Raw genomic sequence first — 23,099 nt, 5'->3', positions numbered from 1 at the left:
AGGAGCCTTGGGCCTCCCAAGTGTCTCGTATATGTATGGCTTTGGGATTTACACACATGTGTCCTACCTGACCGAGTAAGGTAGTCCTAGTATGACTGGTCAGGAGCGTACAAATGGCATGGTCCAAGAAATTGAATCAGAGCTCGACACGTCGACGCGTGGGATTACGTGATTATGTCATCGAGACGGGGTACGGTAAATACGGGCGCAAACCACGGTTCGTCTACCCCTGAATCCAACCAAACTTGACTTAACGAACCACGCGAGCTTGTTTACTTTAGACGGTTAATCTTAGGCCGAGATCGAGATGGATGAGACCGTTGCATGAGACCGATGAAATATGTGCATGTACGGGAGACCGAGCAAGGAGGTTAGAAAACCAGAGACTGCATCCACTGTGGCGGTCAAGAAGCCAATGCCCGGGGTACCTGCGCAGGCAAGGGCAGTTGGGATCCATCGGCGCCTACCGCTAGCTACATGTGGGCAACTCAAGGACACTAACGGCCTCGGGAAGAAATTGAGGGTAAATGAAAATGAGTAATGCAGTAATTGAGACTAGGTTCACGGTACCTGTACACTAGTCTCCCTAACACCGTCCATATTCCAGCAAGTACCCAGTACACAGCTCCGTGACGTGACATAACCTGCACTTTTCTTTCCCCTTTCCGCACCCGTGTCCTCGTACGTGATGCTTCTGGTGTCTTTGTGATATCTCTCTTTTACACCTAGGTCCTTGGCGGAGGAATTCGAACTCGACTTTCAATTGACAGCCTGTTCGCCCCTGATTCCAGGTTGTCTGGTCATTTGCAATTCCGGTTGGATTTCCATGCGTCAACATTCTGGACGATAAGCGGAGCGGCAAGCAAGTGCTTGCTGCAGGAGTCGACACGGAAGGTGAGCTTGATTGAGTTTGCCCTCGTTTTTAAGTCTCGGATTGTCGGGATGCGAAGGTGGTGTGGAATTGAGTTGCTCCTTTTGATCTACTTCCACACCTCCGCGTCTCCCACGCGCATTCCTCCCCTTTCGATCTAATACCCCTCCACAAAAAAAAAAAAAGACCCTCCGAGAAATCCTTTACATGGCTAACATTTCGGATCGGATGGAGTCAAAGATCTAGATCCCTCCGTCTCTTCCGCCAGTTCGGCCTCTTCTTCACCGTTTCACCCGAAAGACGCGCGCATCCTACGTGACGAATCGCGACTGGCCCCCTCAGTGCTCTTGTCCTCGCCGCCGTCAGGAGACTCGAGCCCTTCGGATACTGGTTCGCCTTCTCAGCGACATTCCCCGCGGAGTATCACCCTCGAGCCCCCGCCGCTGCCATTCCTTTCGGCCCACCGAACCGGTGAATCCCTGATCTCGTCACCGGACAATAAAAGGGCTGAGAGCAGTGTCTACTATACCACTGCCTGGGGATCTCCGTATGCAGCGCCGAGCACCCGCCGACTTTCTTTGACTCTGAGCCAATACGCCGGCGCGGATCGCGAATCGCGTGAAAGCTCGCCAGTCAGTGTAGCCAACAACCCCGAGTTCCGGCGATCAAGCGTTGTCATCAACGAAGAGCTTGTTGGTAGTCAAGAGGGCAGGTCGATTCGGGATTTTACGCAAGATTGGATCAATCAGTACCTAACCGGTCAACCACGCACCGAGCGCAGTAACTGGCTGAGCGACGACTCCGGAAGCGAGGCACCGTCGTTTTTCACTGCCCAGAATCAGCTCGTCGACGAATCCTCTGACGACTGGCTTGGTCTGGAAGACGATATCCGCGAAAGCGACCTTCTCAAAACACCGACGCTTTCCGACTTTGTGGGTCGAAGAGCTGCTGCTCGCGCAAAGCCAAAGAAAAACTTGCATAAGCGCGCAGAAACTCTGCGCCAGGAGGATTTTTGGGGTTTCGCATACGATAAGGAATCACCCAACAACACAATGTCAGATACCAAGGAGTCACAGCCTCCCGCCGAGGTGACTTCTCCGGCCGAGAAGCCTCTGCCACCCCCGCCGTCATCTATTGAGGACGAGAATGTTAAAATAGAGGATACACAAAAGCCCGATGTACTTCAGAGGCAGGCCTCTGATCTTATCCAATCGGCCACTCAGATCCCGAGACGGAGAAAGAAGTTGGCCTGGCGTGGGAAGGCGTGTATCATTGAATTTCCCATGGATGACAAGCGAGGAACAGAGGAATCTGATTTCCGTCTGTTGACCCGTGAGGATGTTGAAGCGCGGATGAAGAACTGGGAAAGCGAAGGCTACGATATTCGCGGATTTACCATTGGCGAGACAGATGGTTCTTCCGAGCCCACTGAACTGGGTGGTTTAAGCCGACCTTTGTATCCCGATCCGTATGAGGTCTACGAAGAAACCAAGGACCAAAAGGTTCATATCTCCTTCCCGGATAAGTCTGTTTGGGACTCTTATGTGGCAAACCTGCAAGAAGAGAAGCTGCGGGCTTTGGGTGTCTCCTTTGGTGACCCCGAGCCTCAGCACTCGCCTTCCCCTGCATCGGCATCAATTAACCCATCACAAACACCATTCCCCGGTCTCGTGGCATCCCCGCCGATTCCCACTGCATCTGCAGCAAGCAACCCACTCTCCTCAATGCACACTTTCTCGCCGCATTTTGGTCAGTCAGCCAGTAATGCAAGTGGTGGAATGGGATCTTTGGCCTCGCCAGGTTCATTCGGCGTTCATACTCCATTTATGGGCATTGAGCAAAACTTGATGAATGGATATCCGTTCCAGTTCCAGCCCACACCTCCTGCCCAAGGCTCCATGACCCCACAGAGCCTGGCCAATCTTCGCCATGTCAATTCGTCGGTTGGCCCCGGGGCACTCCATAACTTCAACTCGATGCTATCTCCCGTTTCCCCGATGCATGAGCAGGGTTACCCCGATTTCGAGAAGGCTGGCTTTGATCCTGGCTTTGGACTTGTCGGCCATGATGCTCCTCCTTTCCAGACTCCCCGCACTCCGGTCAACGACCCTGGTCACTTCCATGCGAATGTTGAAATCGCTCACCCAACTCCTCGTGGTCACGGCCACAACCTCAGTGAAACTCTCCAGCGAGGCGTGGAACAGATGACACATCCCGAGTATCGAGGTCTGCCGGGTCAGGTTGAGCACCATATGGAGGATGATCACGATGCTGCCCACCATGGAATGGACTTCGATTCGATCCAGAATCGGTGGGAGAGGCATCAGCAGGAGAATGGTTTCTATCAGCCGCAAAACGATTATCAGCATATGGCTCAAAACGCGCCTCGTCATGCCTCGTTCTCTCAACATCCTCATCAATTCTACGACGGTCAATTTGGACACCAAATGCAGAACACGCATGAGGTTTCCGATGTAGATACAAACCCTAGCCTCGCTGGAACACCGCATACCCGAAGTGCCATGCCAAATCAAGGACCATGGCATGAGTCGAAACCCAGTTCTGGCTCCTACCAGGGCCACCAGTCCAAGCTTTCTATTTCGTCGCTTAACGTGCAGGCTAAGGAGTTTGACCCGACTGTTTCTTTCGAATCTCAGGCTGCACAGCTCGGTGGAAACGCGTTCCAGTTCGGTGGAATGGGCCAACAAGGCTTCGGCTTCGCCCCTGCCGCCTCGGCCTTCAACCCATCTGCTAGTATAAATGCTCCGCTGGAAAATCCTCTCAAACAGAGCACCAGCAGCTTCAAGTTTTCCTCCGCATCTTTCAATGTCGATGCTCCCGTCTTCAACCCTTCTGCCAGTATCAAGTCGAATGCCAGTATCAACTCGAATGCCAGCTCTGAACAGCCGCCTGCTAACCGAGCCAAGATCTTCGGCGACATTGATATTGCTGAGATATCCAAGCCTACGAAGGAGAACAAGGCAATCCCAATCGTGCGGCCCGATGAAAACGAGGCCATCGAAGATGAAAACGAGCAAACGGTCCACGATGATGCCAATGGCCGACCTGTTCCCACAGATCGCCACAAGCGCGCTCGCCGTGGGATTGGCCACGCTGAGGGTGAGGCTCGGTACAGCATTTCAACCCATCCCCTGGGAGAGGCTGGCAATGCCCAAGCGTCCAACAATCTCCAATCCGTCGCTGAGGGCAAGGAGAATGCCTTGCCTGGAGATGACAAGACTCTGGAGCGCAGAAGCACTCCTTTGAGTGAAGCTGACACTTGGACACTGTTCGATTACCGGAACAAATCCAATGCCGGATCGCCCATTCCGGATGAACACAGTCATGAGATCCAGGAGGGCTCTGCCCACAAGCCCATGATCGAGGAGCCTGCTAAAGAGGCTGCTCCTCAGAATGACTCAAAACATGCTGCTCAGGAATCGAAGAGCTCCATTAAGAGTACGATGCTCTCGGCCACAGCCGCGCCATTTGAGTTCAAGCCTGTAGTCCCTGCATTTGTTCCAATTACCGTGCAGCCGTCCAACTTTGCTGAGAAGCAGCTGGAGACCGAGCCGGAGCCCACCAAGATCCAGCCTGCTGCGGAAGAGCCTCTTCAGCAGAAATCTGCTGAAAAGAAGTCAGGTGGTCTCATGGCCTCTCGCTTTGCTACTGATAGCCCACCTAAGCCGCTGCCAGCTGCGTCTCAACAAAATCGGGGGTGGAACTCAGATTCTGGGGATGAAACCCCAGACTCTGAAGATATTGATGCTGTCATGGACCAACTCAATGGTGATGGCTCTGACATTGGCATCGAGAGACAGTACACTCCTCTTCCGCCTCAGCACTTCTCGGAGTCTATGGGCGGTCCTACCAAGGAGCAGCGCTTTGGCTCTGTAGAGGGTAGAAGCGAAGCTCCTAGCCCTAGCCCTGGCGGTGGTCAGAAGACCTACAAGCTTGATATTCCTAGACTCGATTTCGATGAGGTTCGCAGCCACGCCAGCCCCTCTCCCAAGAAGGGCTTCATCTCTCCAATGAACGCCCAGAAGGGCCTTATCACTCGCTTCCAATCTCCCACTCGCCGTGGCTCATCCCCTGCTCTCTCCTTCCAGTCCCCACCCCACCAAAATGACGAGATTGAGGTTTGGGATACTGATTTCGATCCCAACGAAGACGAGAAGTTGATTACCAACAAGGCCTGGGCTGAGAACCGCGCTAAGGATGTTGTCCACTCTGTTGTCTATGAGCAGGTTGCTCCCTTGCAGCGTTCTATGGCATTGATGCAAGCGACTTTGGCTTCCATTGCCAACGAGACTACAAGCAGGAAAGGGCGCCGTAGCATGTCTGCGGAAGTCGAAGACAGCGATGCCGATGACGAGGATGACGATGAGCGTGAGGATAAATCTGTTAGGGCTCGCTCGCCTCGACAAATGCGCGATCGTAAATTGATGCAGAGTGTTGTCATGGAAGCTTTGGTAGCACTTGATCTTCCTGGACGCTCGTCACAGCACTCCAGTCATGGCGAGATGGCTCAACTCAAGGAGAGTATTGCTGAATTGCAAGCTTTCGTTATCAAGAAGCTTGCTCAAGATCCTGTTGGCGATATGGAGGAGATCCTACAAGAGACTTTGGCGAGGCAATTTGCCCAACAGACGCCTCGTTTGACGGAAGCTGAGGAGATCGGTGCCGATAGTCTGATGCTCCAGATTGAAGGTCTCAAGAGCATGTTGCGAATGGCCGATGAGCGTGCCGAGCAAGAATACAAGACTCGTCGCGATACTCAAGACTCACTGGCCGAACTTCAGCACTTGTTGAAGGCCGCCGAGGAGGATGCTGCTCGTCACAGTGCGGCTGCGGAAGACGCCGAGGCTCGCCTCCTCCAATTTAAGGAAGAGAAGATTCCCCACTTGGAGAAGATGCAGTTCCGCAGTACTTCCCTCGCCGAAGAGAGCGAGACCCTCAAGGTCACTATTGCCGAATTGTCCTCGAAAAACATTGCTCTCGAGGGCACTCTGGATGAGTACCGGGTTTCCAGCGACCACTTCCGTCGTCAATTAGAAACCGCCAAGGACGAGAACAAGTCTCTGCATGAGACTGTCGACCACCTGAGGACTCGTATTGAGGACAGCATGGTGGCCCGACAAAACCTGGGCGAGAAGTTCGATCGCCTTCAATCGGATATGGTTACACTTACATCCGATGTGATTAGTGAACAGGCCTCGTGGCGCAGGAAGGAGGAGGAACAGACTGCCAAACATAACGAACTGCTTGCCTCTCACGCCCGTGAAGTCAAGCTCCGCGAGCAACTTGAGCAGGAAGTCGCTGAACTTGCAAAGCAAGAACGCGAGGCTGCCAAGATGAAGTTCGTCCATGAGCAATCCCAACAGGAGAACGCTAGGTTGGAAGAGGTCATCGCCAACCTACGTGCCGAGAACCATGAGCTGTCGCTCACGTCAGCTCGTTTCGAGCGGGAGTTCAATGAAGCCCGCGAGAGCAGCCGAATGGAGATCCAGCGTACCCGTACTTCCATGGAAGCCGATTTGGAAGCGTCCAACGTTCAGGTTAACATTGTGCGTGCTGAACTGGAGGCTCAAGTCATTCGTCTCCAGAGCCAATTGGAGAATGTTCAGATGGATGCTGATACTTCCCGGGAGCGCTACGAAATGCTCCTGGAGGAAGCTAAGGAGTCCAAGATCACTGCCGTCGCTACTGCCAAGGAGTCTCGCGAGACCGCCCTTGAGGACGAGCGCAAGACACACGAGCGGGTCCTTAATGACCTCCGCGAGCGCCACGCTCGTGCCTTGCACAACTCTTCCGAAGATCGCCAGCGTGCGGACGCGTACATGGAGGAGCGCATGGCTCTTGCAGACGACAGGGCTAAGCACTTGCAAGAGCGTGTGGAGCACCTCGAGGAGAGGCTCGAGATTGCGCAATCTGCTGCCCGGGCCGCTGCTGAGGCGGCCCAGAAGGGTGGTGCTTACCCCGTGCCTGCTCCCGCGCCGGCACACTCGAGCTCACCCTCTATGTCCTTCAACAAGGGTTCCCAGGAGCCAGAGAAGATCTCTCCACAGGCCCTGCGCGAGTCTATCTTCGTCCTTCAAGATCAGCTCCAGCAGCGCGAGACCCGCATTGAGGAGCTCGAGCAAGAGGTTTCGTCCGTGGACAAGGAGGCTCCGAACAAGATCAAGGAGAGAGACACTGAGATCACCTGGCTACGTGAGCTTCTCGGTGTCCGCATCGACGATCTGCAGGATATCATCAAGACCCTTTCGCAGCCTTCCTTCAACCAGCATGCTGTTCGTGATGCCGCTATCCGTCTGAAGGCCAACCTGCAGATGCAACAACAGGAACGCGAGCGTGCCGTCTCTGGCCAAAGCCTCCAGTTGCCCTCCATCTCTGATATCGCCGCCTCTCCGCGCGCTCTTCCTCTCGCCGCGGCCGCAGCCTGGGGCAACTGGCGCAAGAGCAGAGAGAACTCCAATGGTGCAGGCTCAGCAGAGCAAACCCCTTCTAAGTCCAGCAACGCCGGTACCTTCTTATCGGGACTCCTGACTCCGCCGACCTCCAACGTCCGACCGAACGCTACACAAGCCAGCGCTTCAGGCCGCTCATACTCCGAAGGCCGACCTTTGAGAGGATTCAACTCGACTCCTCGACGAGGTTCCGTCCGCCAGGAAGCCCTCATCGCCGAGCCACCCAAGACCCCTCCACTCCTCCGCCGCTCCAGCTACGACCATGATGCAGAGGCGACAAACTATGAAGACAACAGCTTCGCCACGGACGACATCGAAAGCACCGTCGACGGAATGGTCTCTGAGTCACCCCGAGATCTCAGCGGCCCATTCGGCCCTCAGATCTCCGCCGTCGCCGAAGACGAAGAGTGATCTGCTGGATTTGAATTTACTTTTTCTTTAGATTGTCTTATTCTAAAAATTACGCCCTGCTTTCCTTCCGAGTATGACACCCTGTGTTATCTTGTGTCCCATGTTCCTGATTTTGCTTCTGCTTGCAGCGCTTGTCACTATCATCTACCACCTACACCTACATCTTCATCTTTCTTGCCACTCTTTTACACCCATACATAGTACATTTCTTACTCAGATCTGTGATTTTTTTGATGTCCTTTCGGATTTGATACCACCCTTGCCCTGTGCTGATTATGTCTGGCATTCTTTTTTTGAATCTTTGATCTTTGGAGAATCCATATCCCTTGTACATTGAACCCGTCTATACCTTCATGTCCTATCGTTTTATCTACATATTAATACTTGAACACTCTTTTTATAATTTTTATTCATTGTATTATCTTCTTTGCGTCTTTGAATGCAGCTGAAACCATGCTTTCGGTAATCTAGGAGATTGGAAGAATGAGAAGCTCCCGAGCCATCTACAACCATGTCTTGACTAGCTCTCTAAGATGTTCTGTTGTGAGTTTCCCAGTTCTCAGCAATGTACTTAGATGGCCAAACTATGATATGCAGACAATATATTGGAAAGAGTGCTGATGCAGCACAGCATGGCTTCTCCGATATTTCCGCACAGCTGCCAAATTTAATAAGCCTCACAAAGGAGCAGCTATCCGAGCCTCCGCCATCGGAGCCCATGTCAAGGAGGCCGATTTTCGAGGCGTTGGGTACAGAGGAAGGGCTTAGTGAAGAGGAAGGGGAAAATGAGGCCATACTAGAGCATAAGCTGAGAAGATAAGCTGCCGTCACAGGTGATTTCGTACCGGAATTAGGTTACACTATCATCCCAGGGACACTCATGTGGCTAGCTATCCTTCGACTTATTCCTCTCGAGTAGTTAATTCATCCATAACAGTTGATTGTCCTAAACATACTATATTTTCCATGTGATTCGGTTCTCTTACCGTCCGTCCACCATCTTTAAAACATTTTAAAAGGTTGTAGTGGGGTCGCTACATATTTATGTACGGTAAAATATTGGACGGTTGAAGGCCTTGGCCTTATTGACTGATGTCGATGTATATTTTTGCTTAAGATGCATGAAATCCAACGGAAACTAAGTGATGAATCCTGCAGACAATTTGAGACCCAAAGTCAAGGCCATAGGTAATTTATCATCGGTCGCAAATAATATCAATCTATTGATGCCAGTTACTTGTCTATGTAGTTCCAGATTGTCGGAGGTCATCCACTCGCCGCTGTTTACAGGTGGTCCGAGCGTCACCACTTGACACCTTGCGCGTTGTCTTCAACATTGAACCAAACCGGACTCCCCTCATCACCAACCACCCTCCTCTGCCCGCCAATTCGAACAAAGCAACAGCAGGAGCTTGATACAGATCAAAAAATGCGCTTCTCCGCCGCTACCCTTCTCGTCACCGCGCTCGGGTGGGCCTCCGCCACGATCGCACACACCATCCAGCTGAAGGCTCACTCCCGCGAATGCTTCCACGAGACCCTGCGCAAGGATGATCTGATGACTGTCACCTTCCAGGTCGGCGACCGCGAGTTTGGAGGAAGTGGTAACCTCGAGATTGACTTCTGGGTACGTCTGCCGGGCAGTTCTGCGCTCCCCTGACCTCGGGCATCGGGATCGAGGATTTGACTCGGGGAAGCACATGAGCATTGCGCAGTCCAGTCAATGGGATTATCTGGTGAATCGGGCCTGCTGACATAGTGATTTACAGGTCGAGGACCCCCTGAGGAACCGCCAGTACTACAAGCAGGCTATCTCCAACGAAGACTACTCGTTCACCGCACAGGCCGACGGCAAGTACAACTACTGCTTCAGCAACGAGGGCTGGACCTCGAACTCGAAGGAGGTCTCTTTCAACGTCCATGGCATTGTCTACGTTCCCGAGTCCGAGATGTCGCAGGACCCGCTGGAGACTGAAGGTAAGATCGAGGTCGCCACGGAGATTAAAGGGTCATAAACTGATCTGGTCATTGGGGGATTTTAGTCCGCAAACTTTCCGACGCCCTTGCACAGGTCAAGGACGAGCAGGGATACATTGTTGTTCGAGAGCGTGTGCACCGGAATACAGCCGAGAGCACCAACGGCCGAGTCAAGTGGTGGAGTATCTGCCAGCTGGCAGTGGTTATTGGCGAGGGTGTTTTCCAGGTGTGGTGGTTGAAGAGATTCTTCGAGGTAAGGATTGATCAAACATGATACCCTAGGCCTTGGGTGAGATTCAGAACAGAGACTAATCCGTGGTGCAACATCTAGGTCAAGCGCGTCGTTTAAACTTTTCTCCGTTTACCATTTTCCGATATACAAAATGCGCTGTTTGCCGACCAGATATCAGGTTTCAGGCCTTGTGGGACAAAACCACGGCTATGATTTCGGGAGATACTTGATATTCCACGGCATTTTTTCATGTTTTTCACGCCATGGAGTCATGCAAACATCCTTTGATAGTTTAATATACCTGTATCACCAGCGAGCGGATGACCCAAATGCCCAGATGCAAGGACGTTATGTTTTCCTGGCTTCTTGCGTACTGTACTTGTGTGTCGGGCGCCAGATGCTTATGTTCGCAACTAAGCCCGGAACACAAAGGAACACGCCCGACTGCGTCTATTCTTGACCAACCATCGATGTGGCTTCTAGACCGCGAGTTAGACCCCATTAATATCCAGGTTATGATCCCTCATCTCCCTCGTTCTAACCCAGCCCACCTCACTTCCTACGGGTAGCATCCTCCACGGCTGTAAGGAACCTCTCCCTCTAGGGTTTCCAAGGACCAGTTCTATATGCTCCCCGCCCCGCGTACTTTTGTCCTCGTGCCCGCTCTGCAAGGAGCGCTCGTGTTGATATTCAACCAACCGACACACATCCCCGCCTCCCTCCGTACCTTACATGAGACCGAGCAAACAAGCATTCGACATGATTCCTAGCGACGCCCAAGCGAACCAAGGGCACCATAGCAACAGCCTGCGAGATGTCTTAGAGACAAGTGACCCTCTTTTTAACATCTGCTGGAGCCGACAGTCCTGCTCATCGTGCCTGGCAGGTGATGTGGCCTGCAGTTGGTGCGCCATTGTATGTAACGCCATTCACACTTCTCAGTCTGCACACCTTTTAGTGGAATTCTGGTGGAATCTGGCTCTCTTTCCAGTTTCCAGTACTTTCTTTTTGTTCCGCGCATTGCATTCTCCCCTGACCTTGTTTCGTATCCCCGATCCCTTGCATTCCAATGGTGTTTCAATCCTTCCCCTCCCAACTTCTCGAGATCGCCACATTATTGCACTAATGCCCGTGCCCATGCCTATGCCCGTGTCTGTGCCACCGTTAAGCTGACCATCCCGATCTAGTCGTCCACCTGTGTTCCCAATACGGCTCGTCTACCCATCTTAGCCCCCCTCCGCTCCACCCATATCTGCCCACTTGGTGCTAAGGAACGATGGGAGCTGAGGGCACTGCCTTTTGGGTGTAGTGTGAGTACTACGACTCTCTTGAGCACTGCAGTTGCCGCGTTGAGTACAGTCGCCTTGATCGGCGTTGTTTATTTGGTCATTGGAATTGTCCAACGGGCACGCAGCAGGTGGAAAGAAGCAGAGCATGGGCGTTTAGATGACCAGGAACGAGAGTCCTCCTGGTGTGGATGCTTAGATCTTGGGCTAGTTGGGTCTTTATTTACTGGTTTATTTGACAAAAGCCAAGGACAGCAGGGACAAAGTCAGAGGTTATTGGGAGATGATCAAGACGATGCAGAATCTAGACCGTTACTAGAGTAGATCAAAGATATAGGAACAAAAAAGTATGTTCTGCTCTAATGCACATGTGCACAGTTCGAGTATAGACATTAGGCCGAGACGGCCACGATCATATTCCGCACCATAATCGTCAGGTCATCGACTGTGCGCTTCCCTCGCGGTATGATATGTCCGCCTCCATGGTCAAACAGCTCCGTACTGTCCGGGTCGCACATATTGTACAACGCCATCGAAGCATCCAGGAACGGATCGGCTGCACCCACAACATGGAAAGTGGGGACGGTGAAGATCTCATCGTCCTCGATATCGTCAATTATAACTTGCTGACCAGTTGCCAGATGAATTGGTGGCCAACCACAGAAAAAAATGGCGCACTTCAGTCGGGGCTCCCGGCCTGAAATCTTGCGTCTTCGTGCTTCCTCCCAGAGAAGCGAGCCGGCAATCATCGCTCCTTCCGAGTACCCAATGACTCCTTCAATGTCGCCCTCCTTGTCCAGAATACCAACTAACCGGTCAACCACTTCTCGGATGTTTGAGAAGGTAGTGCGACCAGACAAATCAAAAGCGCGAGTCATTGTTTCCTCGGGAGTATCGCGTTTGGGAAAGTCGGCCATGTTGAAGCGGAGCGATCCAGGAACGTCCTCTGCGGAAAAGGTAAAGTTGGGCGGCGGGCCAAAGAAGCCTTCGTGCTCCGGGGGGATTTTGACCTCATTCTGTCCCTGGGTAAAGAAGAAACTGGCATCGCCAGTCGAGCACAGTGAATCGCAGAATGGAGCTGAAACCACCATCAGGTGCTTCCGTTAGTCTGCATTTCACAACCATAGCTTGTTGACTCTTCAGCTTACCGAGCTGCGTCTTGAGAACCTACGAGATGGTCAATTCTAGTGGTTCCAATCCAAGTGTGAAATTGCCACATACCTCAGCATTGCCAAATCCTCCAGGCAAGCAAAGGAACCTCATGATAGCGGAGTATGGAGCTGGCACGCTGTCGCCAACGAATCGACGAACACGGGAGAATAAATGTCGGACAATCCACCGCGTGTGATAGCCCATTCACCACGCCTACGGATCCGATATCATACTATTAAAATCCAGGGAATCCCTTGGAAGGGTCGGAGTTTACCCCTGTGTCGGAATGCACCCTAACGTTAGCAAGGGCCCTTGAAACACATCGGACAATAACTCGCGACAAGCGATCCAGCCAAGGAATGAAACGATCAGTGCGGCAGCTTTACTACGATGATCTGATTCAGAACTGCAGCCTTAGAGGCAATCCGAGGGTACACTAATGGGTGGGGGGATTCCCCTTCTGCACCTGTGGCCCGTGGGAGGGGGCCATTATTATTTAGCCTCGTCATCAAGGATGGAAGGCATGGGCCTCTAAGCCAACTATCATTACCCGATCTAGCCCTTGATGCCCCCTGTAAGAAGATTTCTACCAGCGAAAGATCTACAGTCACGCACCTGGGTGTCATGCAAGGGCTGCATGTACTTCACAACAAAGTGATATCAGGACTATGCTTCCACTTTCAAAGAGTGAACTCTTTACTCCATTGACTTGTTCGTGAACATACTACGTTAGATTTTAACAATTCCTGTCATTTCTTGGTCTATTCCTCTTTCTTTCGCTCCTTTGACTCTTTGCCGGATTCTGATATCGACGTCAGTATCGAAGCTCTCTCGAATGCTAGTCAGCTAGACGCGATAGTTTTACAGCAAGATGCGTCTGCAACCGCCCCATGGGTCTGGCTCGCCAGTACTCCAGAGCGAACCGGTGGTGGAAGAGGAGGGGAAGGGTGATCTTCCGAAGAAGATGGCCATTATCGGCATGTCCTGCCGTCTACCCGGCCAAGTGTCGACCCCCGACGATTTCTGGGACATGTGCTCGAGAGGGCGAAATGCCTGGTCAGAAGTCCCCAAGAGCCGATTCAACGCCGATGCATTCTATCACCCTCATCAAGACCGACCCGGCTCGCTGAACGCCCGAGGCGCACACTTTCTAGACGAAGATGTCGGACTTTTCGATGCGCCGTTCTTCAACATTACCCTCCAAGAGGCTCGTTCTATGGATCCACAACAGCGGTTGATGCTCGAGTGTACTTATGAAGCTCTAGAGAATGCTGGTATCGCGAATCACGAAATCGCCGGAAGCACAGTGGGAGTGTTTGCGGGTGCCTCATCCCCCGACTACGAGTTCAATAACACACGCGATATCGATTCTATCCCAATGTATGCTTCGACTGGAGCAGCGGTATCGTTGCAGTCGAATCGAATTTCTTATTACTTTGATTTGCACGGTCCTAGCATCACAATCGACACTGCGTGCTCTTCGAGTTTGTCTGCATTGCATATTGCGTCACAGAGTATCAAAAACGGTGAATGCTCCATTGCCATAGTTGGAGGCTGTCATCTCAATCTACTTCCGGAAGCATTTGTGTCCATGACACGGTCCAGGTATGGACATTTTCCGATATTCGTCTCATGTCTCCGCGCTAACTTTGCACCTACTAGACTTCTCGCAGACTCCGGAAAATCGTATGCTTTCGACCACAGGGGAACTGGATTTGGCCGCGGTGAAGGTGCAGGGTGTATTATATTGAAGTCTTTGGAGGATGCCCAAGCCGCCGGCGACGCCATTCGCTCTGTTATTGTTAATAGCGGTATCAACCAAGATGGTCGCACCAGAGGTATCGCTATGCCTAATGGTGCTGCCCAGGAAGCATTGATCCGACAAGTCTACAAGGAAGCACGAGTTGATCCAAAGCAGGTTGGGTATGTGGAGGCCCACGGAACAGGTACCAAAGTCGGCGATCCTCTTGAGGCCACCGCACTTCAAGCTGTCCTCGGAGAAGGCCGTACTCCACGCCAACCGCTGCTTGTCGGATCTGTCAAATCCAATATCGGCCATTTGGAAGGCTCGAGTGGCGTTGTGGCTGTGATCAAGACATCTTTGATGCTGGAGCGAGGATTTGTACTTCCTAATTGCAACTTTGAGAAGGCCAACGACGAGATTCCCATGGCTCAGTGGAACATGAAGGTGAGATATTTCACGATTGAGCAGAACGATAAGTAATAACATCCACTAGGTCCCTACCAAGTTGATGCCCTGGCCTCGGGGTAAAACTTATGCCAGTGTAAACAACTTTGGATTCGGTGGAACCAACGCCCACGTCATCATGGAACGTGGTTCCCGATACAATGGTGAAGGACTAGAGAATACAGACCCTCTGACACGACGGGTCTACGTTGTCTCCGGGAGTGATAAGCAGGCCGCTTCTAAGCTGGGAAAACAACTAGCTGCATATCTTGATCTCAACCCGCCGATATTCACTGACAGCTTGATGGAGAATATGGCCTATACTCTCGGCCAGCGACGAACTTTGCTGCCCTGGCGTCTGGCTGTTTCGGTCACTTCCCACAAGGAACTGAACACTTTCATTTCTAACGATCCAGAGCCAGTTCGGTCCTCTCGCGAGCCAACCATTGGGTTCGTTTTCACTGGCCAGGGAGCCCAGTACCATGGCATGGGCAAGGAGCTTTTGGAAACATACCCTGTCTTCCAACAAACTATGAAAACCGTGGACGCCTACTTGAAGACTCTGGGTGCCACATTTTCTATAATCGGTAGGTTTCTTCCCTTGACAGAAATTCTGATTGGTCTCTAACGATTTCCAAAGATGAGCTGCGTCTGGCTGACCCCAGCGCAAGCTCTATCTCTGCCGCATATATGAGCCAGCCGGCGTGTACAGCAATCCAACTCGCTCTTGTGGACCTTTTGAATTCATGGGGTATCCGCCCCAAGGCAGTCGTTGGCCATTCCAGTGGGGAGATTGCGGCAGCATACGCCGCAGGCGTTCTCTCACTGGAAGAATGTGTGCGTATCGCATACTGCCGCGGTGTGGCCGCGAACCTCTTGATGAAAGACGAGACCGTCCAGGGAGCCATGTTGGCCGTCGGCGCCAATGCTGGCGATATCCAGCAAATCCTGGATGCTATGCGAGGAAAACAGGTGGTGATCGCCTGTGTGAACAGTGAATCAAGTGTCACACTCTCCGGAGATAGAGACGCCATCGGGGATCTCCAAACGGCGTTGGACAAGGAGGGTATCTTCACCAGAAAGCTGCACGTCGACGTCGCATATCATTCTCACCACATGGCCAAAGTTGCACCGCAGTATCGGTCATTAATCGGCAAGATCGCTCCGCGAGTTTCGGAGGTTCCTTTCCACTCGACTGTCAAGGGAAAGTTAGTCCCAGGTGCTACTCTCGATGCTTCATACTGGGTTGAAAATTTGGTCTCTCGCGTGGAATTTGTGAAGGGTGTAAGCAGTCTCTTGACAACTGACATGCCCGGTGGCCAGATTGATACTATCATTGAAGTCGGACCTCATCACGCACTTCAAGGCCCTACCAAGGACATTGCCGCCATCCACGCACCAAACCGCACCCTCCAATTTACACATACGCTTAAACGCAAGGTACCTGGTGATGAAGCCATTCAGCAGCTGGCTGCTACTCTCTTCACACAAGGCATGAAGCTTGACTTCCAAGCTATCAACTTCCCTAATCTGGAAACGGTCCCGAGAAAACCCCAGCTATTGACCAATCTTCCTAAATATCCGTGGAACCACACAGAGCGGTATTGGATCAATTCAAGGCTGGGCGACAACCTCTTTCACCAACAGTTCCCAAGAAGTGATATTCTCGGCAAGCGCACCATGGAAAACATCGACTTGGAGCCTCGCTGGAGAAATATCATCCGTGCAGATGACCACCCTTGGATTCGTCAACACAGGGTGTATGATAGCAACGTTTATCCAATGACTGGATTTTTGGCCATGGCAATGGAGGCCATGTCTCAACAGGCCCACATTCACCATCTTGTCCCAGGAAAGATTGATCTGCGAGAAATCTCTATCAGCCGTGTTCTTCCCATCCCGGATAATTCAACGGTAGAGACAATGCTTAGTCTGCGTCCAGTCCGAGCTGATGCTCCTGGAAAATCTATTCTCGGCTGGCACGAGTTCAAGGTATTCTCTTGGGCCGAAGGCCGTGGATGGGATGAGCACTGCAGTGGTTTTGTTATGGTGTCCGAAACCAAAGACGCGAATGCCGTCAATGGAAGGCAACACCAAGCGAACATTTCATCGGAGCTGATTAAGGACACCACCGAGATGCGTGCTTCATGCAACACCCCAGTAGACAGTGATTTCTTCTACGAAAATATCGCCAGTGGTGGTGTTAACTATGGCCCACTCTTCCGCAACCTTTCCAATATCTCTGTCAGCACTGGTCGCCAGGCAATGGGCACCGTTTGCGTTCCGGACACCAAAGGCTGCATGCCGAACGAATACGAAACAGCCCACTTGGTGCACCCTGTTACTTTGGATCTTTGCTCTCAAATGATGTGGGCTCTTCGGGGCTACGGCCAGCCGGGACCGCAGGTAACCCATGTGCCCTCGCATGTCAAGCATGTCTCTTTATGTCTAGATCAAAATCTTGGTGCCGGCGCCAAGTTGCAGCTCTATGGTCAAGAGACAAGAGCGGAGTCTGCAAGCATGCCGGTGGACAATCGCATCATTGCTACCAATCCCGATGACCCGTCTTGCGCGCTCATTGATATCGAAGGAATAACTCTGGTCCCGATTTCAAATGATATTATGGGCTCCAAAGACAAGAGCCCTGACCAGATTTGTTACAAGCTTCACTGGGAGCCCTGCTTTGACTTCCTCTCGGAGAACAGCTATCGAGAACTCCCACGAGCCCAGGTTGGTGATGGAAAAGGGAATGAGAGAATGCACCTGGTAGATTCAGTTGCTGAATACTGGCTTCGGCAAATGCTCCGTTCTGTTTCTGAGTCAGAGCTGTCTTCCTTTGAGCCTCACCATCAGAAATTTTACCGTTGGGCCCAACATAGTTGTCAGGAGGCAGGCATTGTCGATGACTTGTCTAGCGAAGTTGTGGAACAAACAAGGAACATGAACGGAGCTGGCAAGGTCACTTGCGTTATTGGCGAGAGGCTTCCTGAGATTCTCCGTGGCAAGGTTGATGCCTTGGCGATGCTGCTTGAGGATGATATGCTCGGCGGATATTACCAAGACCTTGACGGAGTCCGTGAATCCTACAGTAATGCATCCGTCTGTATCGACAAGATGGCTCACCAGAATCCCGAGATGAATATTTTGGAAATTGGCGCTGGTACTGGCGGTGCTACTTTGCCTATTTTGCAGACGCTTGGGGGACATGAGGCTGGTTCAACTCCTCGCTTTGGACATTATACTTATACCGATATCTCTCCTGGATTTTTCGAGAAGGCCAAGATCAAGTTCGACAACTGGGGTCATCTTATGACTTACCAGGTTCTGGATGTCTCTACCCATCCCACCGAGCAAGGATTCAAACTTGGTAGTTACGACGTTATTGTTGCTTGCAATGTTCTTCACGCTACATCCGATATTAACCAGACCATGGCAAACATCCGCGCTCTGATGAAGCCTGGTGGTAAGATCATGTTGATCGAGGAGACTTGCTCCCGTCCTAGACACTTCCCATTCGCCCTTCTCCCCGGATGGTGGCTGGCCAGCGAGGATGTTCGCCAGAGCGGACCTCTTCTCACCACGGAGGGATGGAACAAGGTGATGAAGGCAAACGATTTCTCCGGCGTTGACCTTTGTATCGAAGAGTTCCCCGGTGCCTCTCATCAAGCTGGTTGCTTGATGATGACGACGGCCAACCCCATCAAGAGCGGCCCGAGGAACCCAGGAGATATCGTTGTGATTAGCAACGACTCTCTCGGCTGTCTTTCTACCCTCAGTCTTGAAGCAGGCCTCAAGGAGTCAACTGGTGTTGTTCCCAAGACCGTCTCCGGTCTAGACTCAGCCGATTTGACTGGCAAATGGTGTATTTTCCTTGGTGGCTTGGACCAGTTGGTCTTGGCTGATCTTACCCCAGAGAAATACCAAGCCTTCCAACGTTTGGTTGGTCAAGCAAGAGGCTTGCTCTGGCCTGTCAGACATTCGAAGTCGGATCCGCAGTCCCTGGGCGTCAACATGGTAATTGGCCTTGCTCGCACGGTGAGATCGGAGACTGGACTGCAATTCGCTACTCTCGACTTGGGAGAGAAGGAGAGCATGTCGGATGCCGAGGCTGTCCAGCACATGCTGCATGTATTCAATGGGGTCTACTGTCAGAAGTCCCAGTTGATGCATGGCGACTTCGAGTTTGTTGTTCGTAATGGCCATGTTTCCGTTCCTCGCCTTGTCGACAACCACGCACTTAATCTCAGTGTTCAATTGGAAACTACACCGGATGCGCCACCTCAGCTTCAGAAATTTAAGCAAATCGAGCGACCGCTTAGACTCACCGCTGGCCACGGTCGTGTGCTTGATGAGCTGTACTTCACGGATGATTCTGTTTGCAATGATCCTCTGCCAGAAGACTACCTCGAGATCAGAGTCTGCTGCACTGGCCTCAACTTCCGAGATGTCTTGATGGCGATGGGCCAGCTACGGGGCGATAAGCTGGGACAAGAGTGCAGTGGTATTGTTACAAAAGTGGGATCTGCCGTTACAACCTTCTCCACTGGAGATCGTGTATCCGCCATGTCACCGGGCTCCCTTGCTACGTACACTCGCTGCCCGGCATCTTGCGCTTGGGTCATTCCTTACGACATGTCATTCTCCATCGCCGCATCAATTCCTGCTGTTTTCTGTACTGCCTACTACTCGCTGATTGACCTCGGCCAGTTGGAGGCAGGCGAGAGTGTGCTCATCCACGCTGCTGCTGGAGGCGTTGGTCAGGCCGCTATTATCATCGCCCAAAGCGTCGGCGCTAAGATCTACGCCACGGTTGGAAGCGTGGAGAAGAAGAAGTTCTTAATGGAGACCTACCAGCTCAAAGAAGACGAAATATTCTTCAGTCGTGACACTTCATTCGTTCAGGGAATCCGCCATGCCACTGGAGGAGAAGGCGTTGATGTAGCTCTCAACTCGCTTAGTGGGGACGCTTTACAAGCGACTTTTGAATGTATTGCTCCATTCGGTCGCTTTATCGAGCTTGGAAAGCGAGACATCAGCCAGAACTCTCGCTTGGAAATGTCCCACTTCAACCAGAACGTCTCATTTGCTTCGGTGGATTTGGGTATTGTGCGTGAGAAGCGCCCCAAATTGACGAAGCGGCTCATGCGCAATGCGTTCAACGTCTTTATCGATACCAATGCTCAGAGGCGCTGGCCTGTAACGACTCTTCCCATCTCCCAGGTTGAGACTGGTTTCCGCGCCCTGCAAAGTGGAACTGTTATTGGTAAAATGGTTGCTGAGATGACTGATGACTCCATGGTCAAGGTATGTGATATTACTCATCAGAGTGAAGGGACTTTTGCTTACGAGAATTGCAGGTTCATCCAGCAAGGAAGGAAGAGAAGCTGCTCAGTCCGGACGCGACCTATATTATCGTAGGTGGAACAAGTGGTATTGGTCTTGATATTGCTAGCTGGATGCCATCCAAGGGAGCTAAGCATCTTGTTTTGGTTTCAAGAAGCGGCGCTTCCACTGAGCTGGCTCAGAAAACCATTCACGAGCTCACCCAAAATGGCGCCACAGTGGAGATTTGCCGCTCAGACATCTCCAGCCAGGAGAGCGTGGAACAGGCTCTGGGGCCTATCCTCACACGGATGCCACCTGTTCGGGGTGTTGTCTATGGTGCTATGGTTCTTCGAGTAAGTTTTGAAATTACTGATGCGAGCATAGACATAATCTCACGAAATTATAGGACACTCTCTTCGAGAAACTCACTTTCGAGGACTACGAAACAGTCATGAGGCCCCGAGTCCACGGTATCTGGAACCTGCAACGCACCCTTCAAAACACAAACAATAGCGATAACCTGGACTTCTTCGTCAACCTTTCCTCGGCTGCCAGTTTCGTGGGTAACATGGGCCAATCCCCTTACGCAGCAAGTGGAACGTTCATGGCAGCACTTGTTCAATACCCCGAAGTTGCCAAAATCCCATTCACCACAATCGATCTCCCTGTTGTCCGAGGAATTGGGTACCTATCAGACGAGAAGAAGCGTGAGCAAATCACCTCTCAACTGGGAACAGAATCCGTCGACGCAAATGAAATCCGCGGTCTTGTCGCCGCAGCCATTCGCAAAGAAATGCGCGAAACCTGCGACGGCCACTGCGTCGTCGGCATGAACGGAGTCAAGACAACACCAGCGGCAGAGCAGCCCTTCTGGGTTAACGACACCAAGCTCTCCCACCTTCTCCGCGTATCTACCCTTGCCGGCGCAGACACCCCCGATGCCGCCCAATCTGGCAGCGATATCTCTCCCGCAACCGCAATCAGACAATGCCGCACCCGTGAAGCCGCCGAGAACATTGTTGTGACTTCGTTCATGCAGAAAATATCTAGTATTCTTATGCGTCCCGCCGAAGAGATGGACCCTGCATCACCGATTTCCGTGTATGGCTTGGACTCGCTAGTCGCAATTGAGATCCGTAACTGGATTACGCGTGAATTGGAAGCGAATCTGCAGATTTTGGAGATTCTCACCAGTGACTCTATGCCAACGCTTTCTGGTCTTATTCTACGGAAATCGGGAATTCTTACTCCGGATTTGAAGACAGAATGGGGTCTTGATGTTGAGGTGAAGCAAGAATAATAATTGCTCGGGTATTGAATAGTTCGGGGATACATTCACTCTTTTCACTTGAAACGTTTCTTTTGTATTTGATTTTTATAGCACAAAGATTGATTTTTGCCGAGTTTATTGGTAATCTAGGCATACTAATTGTAACCTTCTCATGCAAAAAGTCCCAATAGTAACACACTCTTTTCTCGAGGCATGCGAATCTGATCTGGATTCCGATTCCTTTCATCATGAATTGCGTTGCCGTTGCCTACACCTAGATCCTTGCAGACATGAACTCATTCAAATTTGATTCCACTGGTCACAACGTGTAACATGCCAATTGCCTTTTTAAAGAAGTTTAGATTCAGTCTTTCATTGAAAATATTTGCACAATACTTACCATCCACAGCACAAAATGATCAGGAGGCCCGAATTGATCAAGCCAAGCTCGTAGGGCTAGTCCGCTGGGTGCAATCAAACGGCTCATCAATAAACCAAGTGTTATGTTGCGAGTCGTAGACGATGGGGTACTTGGTATCGGAATTGCAAAGCTGATCGATTTGAGACTCCTCTCCAGAGCTGATTGTGAACCAGTACTTGTTGGTATCGTGACTGATCTTCTCACACTTGTAGAAGTAGCCAATCGCCCCATCCCCGAGCACATCACTCCGGAAGTTGACGGCGATCTTCTTGTTGAGATTGATGTTCTCGCAGTCCTCGTGTAGGCCCTGGACGCTTGCCGTGCTGGCATCTTTGGAAGTATAGCCCTTTGCAGTGTGCGTTCCGTTCGCCGACCAGGTGTACATTGGCAAGGAGACTGTTTGGGCGATTTGCTGGAGTAGGAAGCTGGTTGGGACCGTCATCGTCGCAGAGCATTCAGTGGCAGCAATTAGGAGAGCGACAGCTCCCAACATAATTCGGCGTGGAGCAAGGATTGAAGGCGCCATTGTGTGTAGAATTTTGAATCGTTTGCGTGGGAATGTGAATGTTTCAGCTAAATTCTGGGGGATCCTCAGCAGCTTTATGTGTTCCCCAGTTTCTCCAGATCCACTTCAACCCCGACATCGTGAACTTGCCTAAATGGGCTTAGAGAGGCTGTGAACATGATGTAACGGGCCTGACGGGATTGACCCAGCCGCCCAAGTCTGGAAACGGGTGGGCTACGCGCGCTTACGAGCACTTGAAATGGACATTTATTTCCCTTGGCAATAGATCTGCCAACAACCTTCCAGAAACAGTATAGAGTTGAAGGAATTGCCAGAAGGTACATGGACTTTCTCGCCTCTACTCAGGTGGATCTGTTAATGCGCTTGTTCCACATGTTTCCCCGGATTTTGACCAGGTATAGTGGGATCTTGCCTCACGATGTTCTCTAACAGCCAGTGTCTCACCGCCTATGGCCCAGCGCGCCTGTAGTTTGAACGCGCGGGGATGCGTTTTCTGGAAGTATTGGTTTCATCACCATGCCTTCATCTCCCGACCTTTGAAATGCCACCTGCACAATCAGCAGGGGCACCTATGATCCCCGCGGCCCCCCTCGTCGCCCAAAATGCCAAATAGACGCACATTTGCGTACAAGAATAGTCGAGCTAAAGACAGTCGCCGGTTGGAGTTGGCGGCAAGTACATCGCTAATATCCGGATATACCACTGTCTACTATGAGGGTGACAGTCGCTCGCGCCAAAGATAGATTCCAGAGCGAGACTTTGTCTTGATGTGGCCGCCTAACGATAGAGAATTGCTTCTTGTTACCGTCTACTCGAATCCACGGGTTGCATACAATGAATTAACCGCCATGCTCGATGTTAAGATCTCGAAGTCTTGTATTTCGCGTTCCTTGGGCTCTGAAGGTCGTTCATTGGAGGAATGCATCAGCTTCAAACGCCAAGGAAAATCAAGCAAAGCTCAGGATCAGCA

The 23,099-nt window shown here is 51.6% G+C and overlaps 6 protein-coding genes across 6 annotated transcripts; 4 read left to right on the top strand and 2 right to left on the bottom strand.

Annotated features, from left to right (window-relative positions):
* Window positions 1–113: 113 nt before the first annotated feature.
* N7443_000972 (putative myosin class II heavy chain (MHC)) lies at window positions 114–7,752 on the top strand (the record flags this gene model as incomplete). Its single annotated transcript, XM_056881028.1, has 2 exons — window positions 114–150; window positions 1,106–7,752. The coding sequence occupies 2 exons, from the start codon at window positions 114–116 to the stop codon at window positions 7,750–7,752; spliced, it is 6,684 nt and encodes a 2,227-aa protein (XP_056746266.1).
* A 1,429-nt stretch (window positions 7,753–9,181) lies between these two features.
* On the top strand, window positions 9,182–10,078 carry N7443_000971 (p24 family protein; the record flags this gene model as incomplete). Its single annotated transcript, XM_056881027.1, has 4 exons — window positions 9,182–9,379; window positions 9,522–9,729; window positions 9,795–9,982; window positions 10,061–10,078. The coding sequence occupies 4 exons, from the start codon at window positions 9,182–9,184 to the stop codon at window positions 10,076–10,078; spliced, it is 612 nt and encodes a 203-aa protein (XP_056746265.1).
* A 615-nt stretch (window positions 10,079–10,693) lies between these two features.
* Window positions 10,694–11,430, top strand: N7443_000970 (uncharacterized protein; the record flags this gene model as incomplete). The annotated part of the gene is made up of 2 exons (XM_056881026.1): window positions 10,694–11,092; window positions 11,149–11,430. Coding segments are annotated over 2 exons (681 nt in total), but the record flags the coding sequence as incomplete, so codon positions are not given.
* A 209-nt stretch (window positions 11,431–11,639) lies between these two features.
* N7443_000969 (uncharacterized protein) lies at window positions 11,640–12,510 on the bottom strand (the record flags this gene model as incomplete). The annotated part of the gene is made up of 3 exons (XM_056881025.1): window positions 11,640–12,325; window positions 12,396–12,414; window positions 12,469–12,510. 3 exons carry the CDS (start codon window positions 12,508–12,510, stop codon window positions 11,640–11,642), a joined length of 747 nt encoding a protein of 248 aa, XP_056746263.1.
* A 760-nt stretch (window positions 12,511–13,270) lies between these two features.
* Window positions 13,271–21,212, top strand: N7443_000968 (type I polyketide synthase; the record flags this gene model as incomplete). Its single annotated transcript, XM_056881024.1, has 6 exons — window positions 13,271–14,004; window positions 14,062–14,587; window positions 14,637–15,174; window positions 15,228–19,891; window positions 19,945–20,265; window positions 20,319–21,212. The coding sequence occupies 6 exons, from the start codon at window positions 13,271–13,273 to the stop codon at window positions 21,210–21,212; spliced, it is 7,677 nt and encodes a 2,558-aa protein (XP_056746262.1).
* A 407-nt stretch (window positions 21,213–21,619) lies between these two features.
* N7443_000967 (Brefeldin A sensitivity protein) lies at window positions 21,620–22,129 on the bottom strand (the record flags this gene model as incomplete). Its single annotated transcript, XM_056881023.1, has 1 exon — window positions 21,620–22,129. The coding sequence occupies one exon, from the start codon at window positions 22,127–22,129 to the stop codon at window positions 21,620–21,622; it is 510 nt and encodes a 169-aa protein (XP_056746261.1).
* Between the last annotated feature and the right edge of the window lie 970 nt (window positions 22,130–23,099).

The sequence above is a fragment of the Penicillium atrosanguineum genome, assembly GCF_028827265.1.
Source record: "Penicillium atrosanguineum strain IBT 20685 chromosome Unknown utg000001l_segment0_segment0, whole genome shotgun sequence".
Classification (NCBI taxonomy): Eukaryota; Fungi; Ascomycota; class Eurotiomycetes; order Eurotiales; family Aspergillaceae; genus Penicillium; species Penicillium atrosanguineum.
This window is presented reverse-complemented; position numbering and strand designations above follow the sequence as displayed.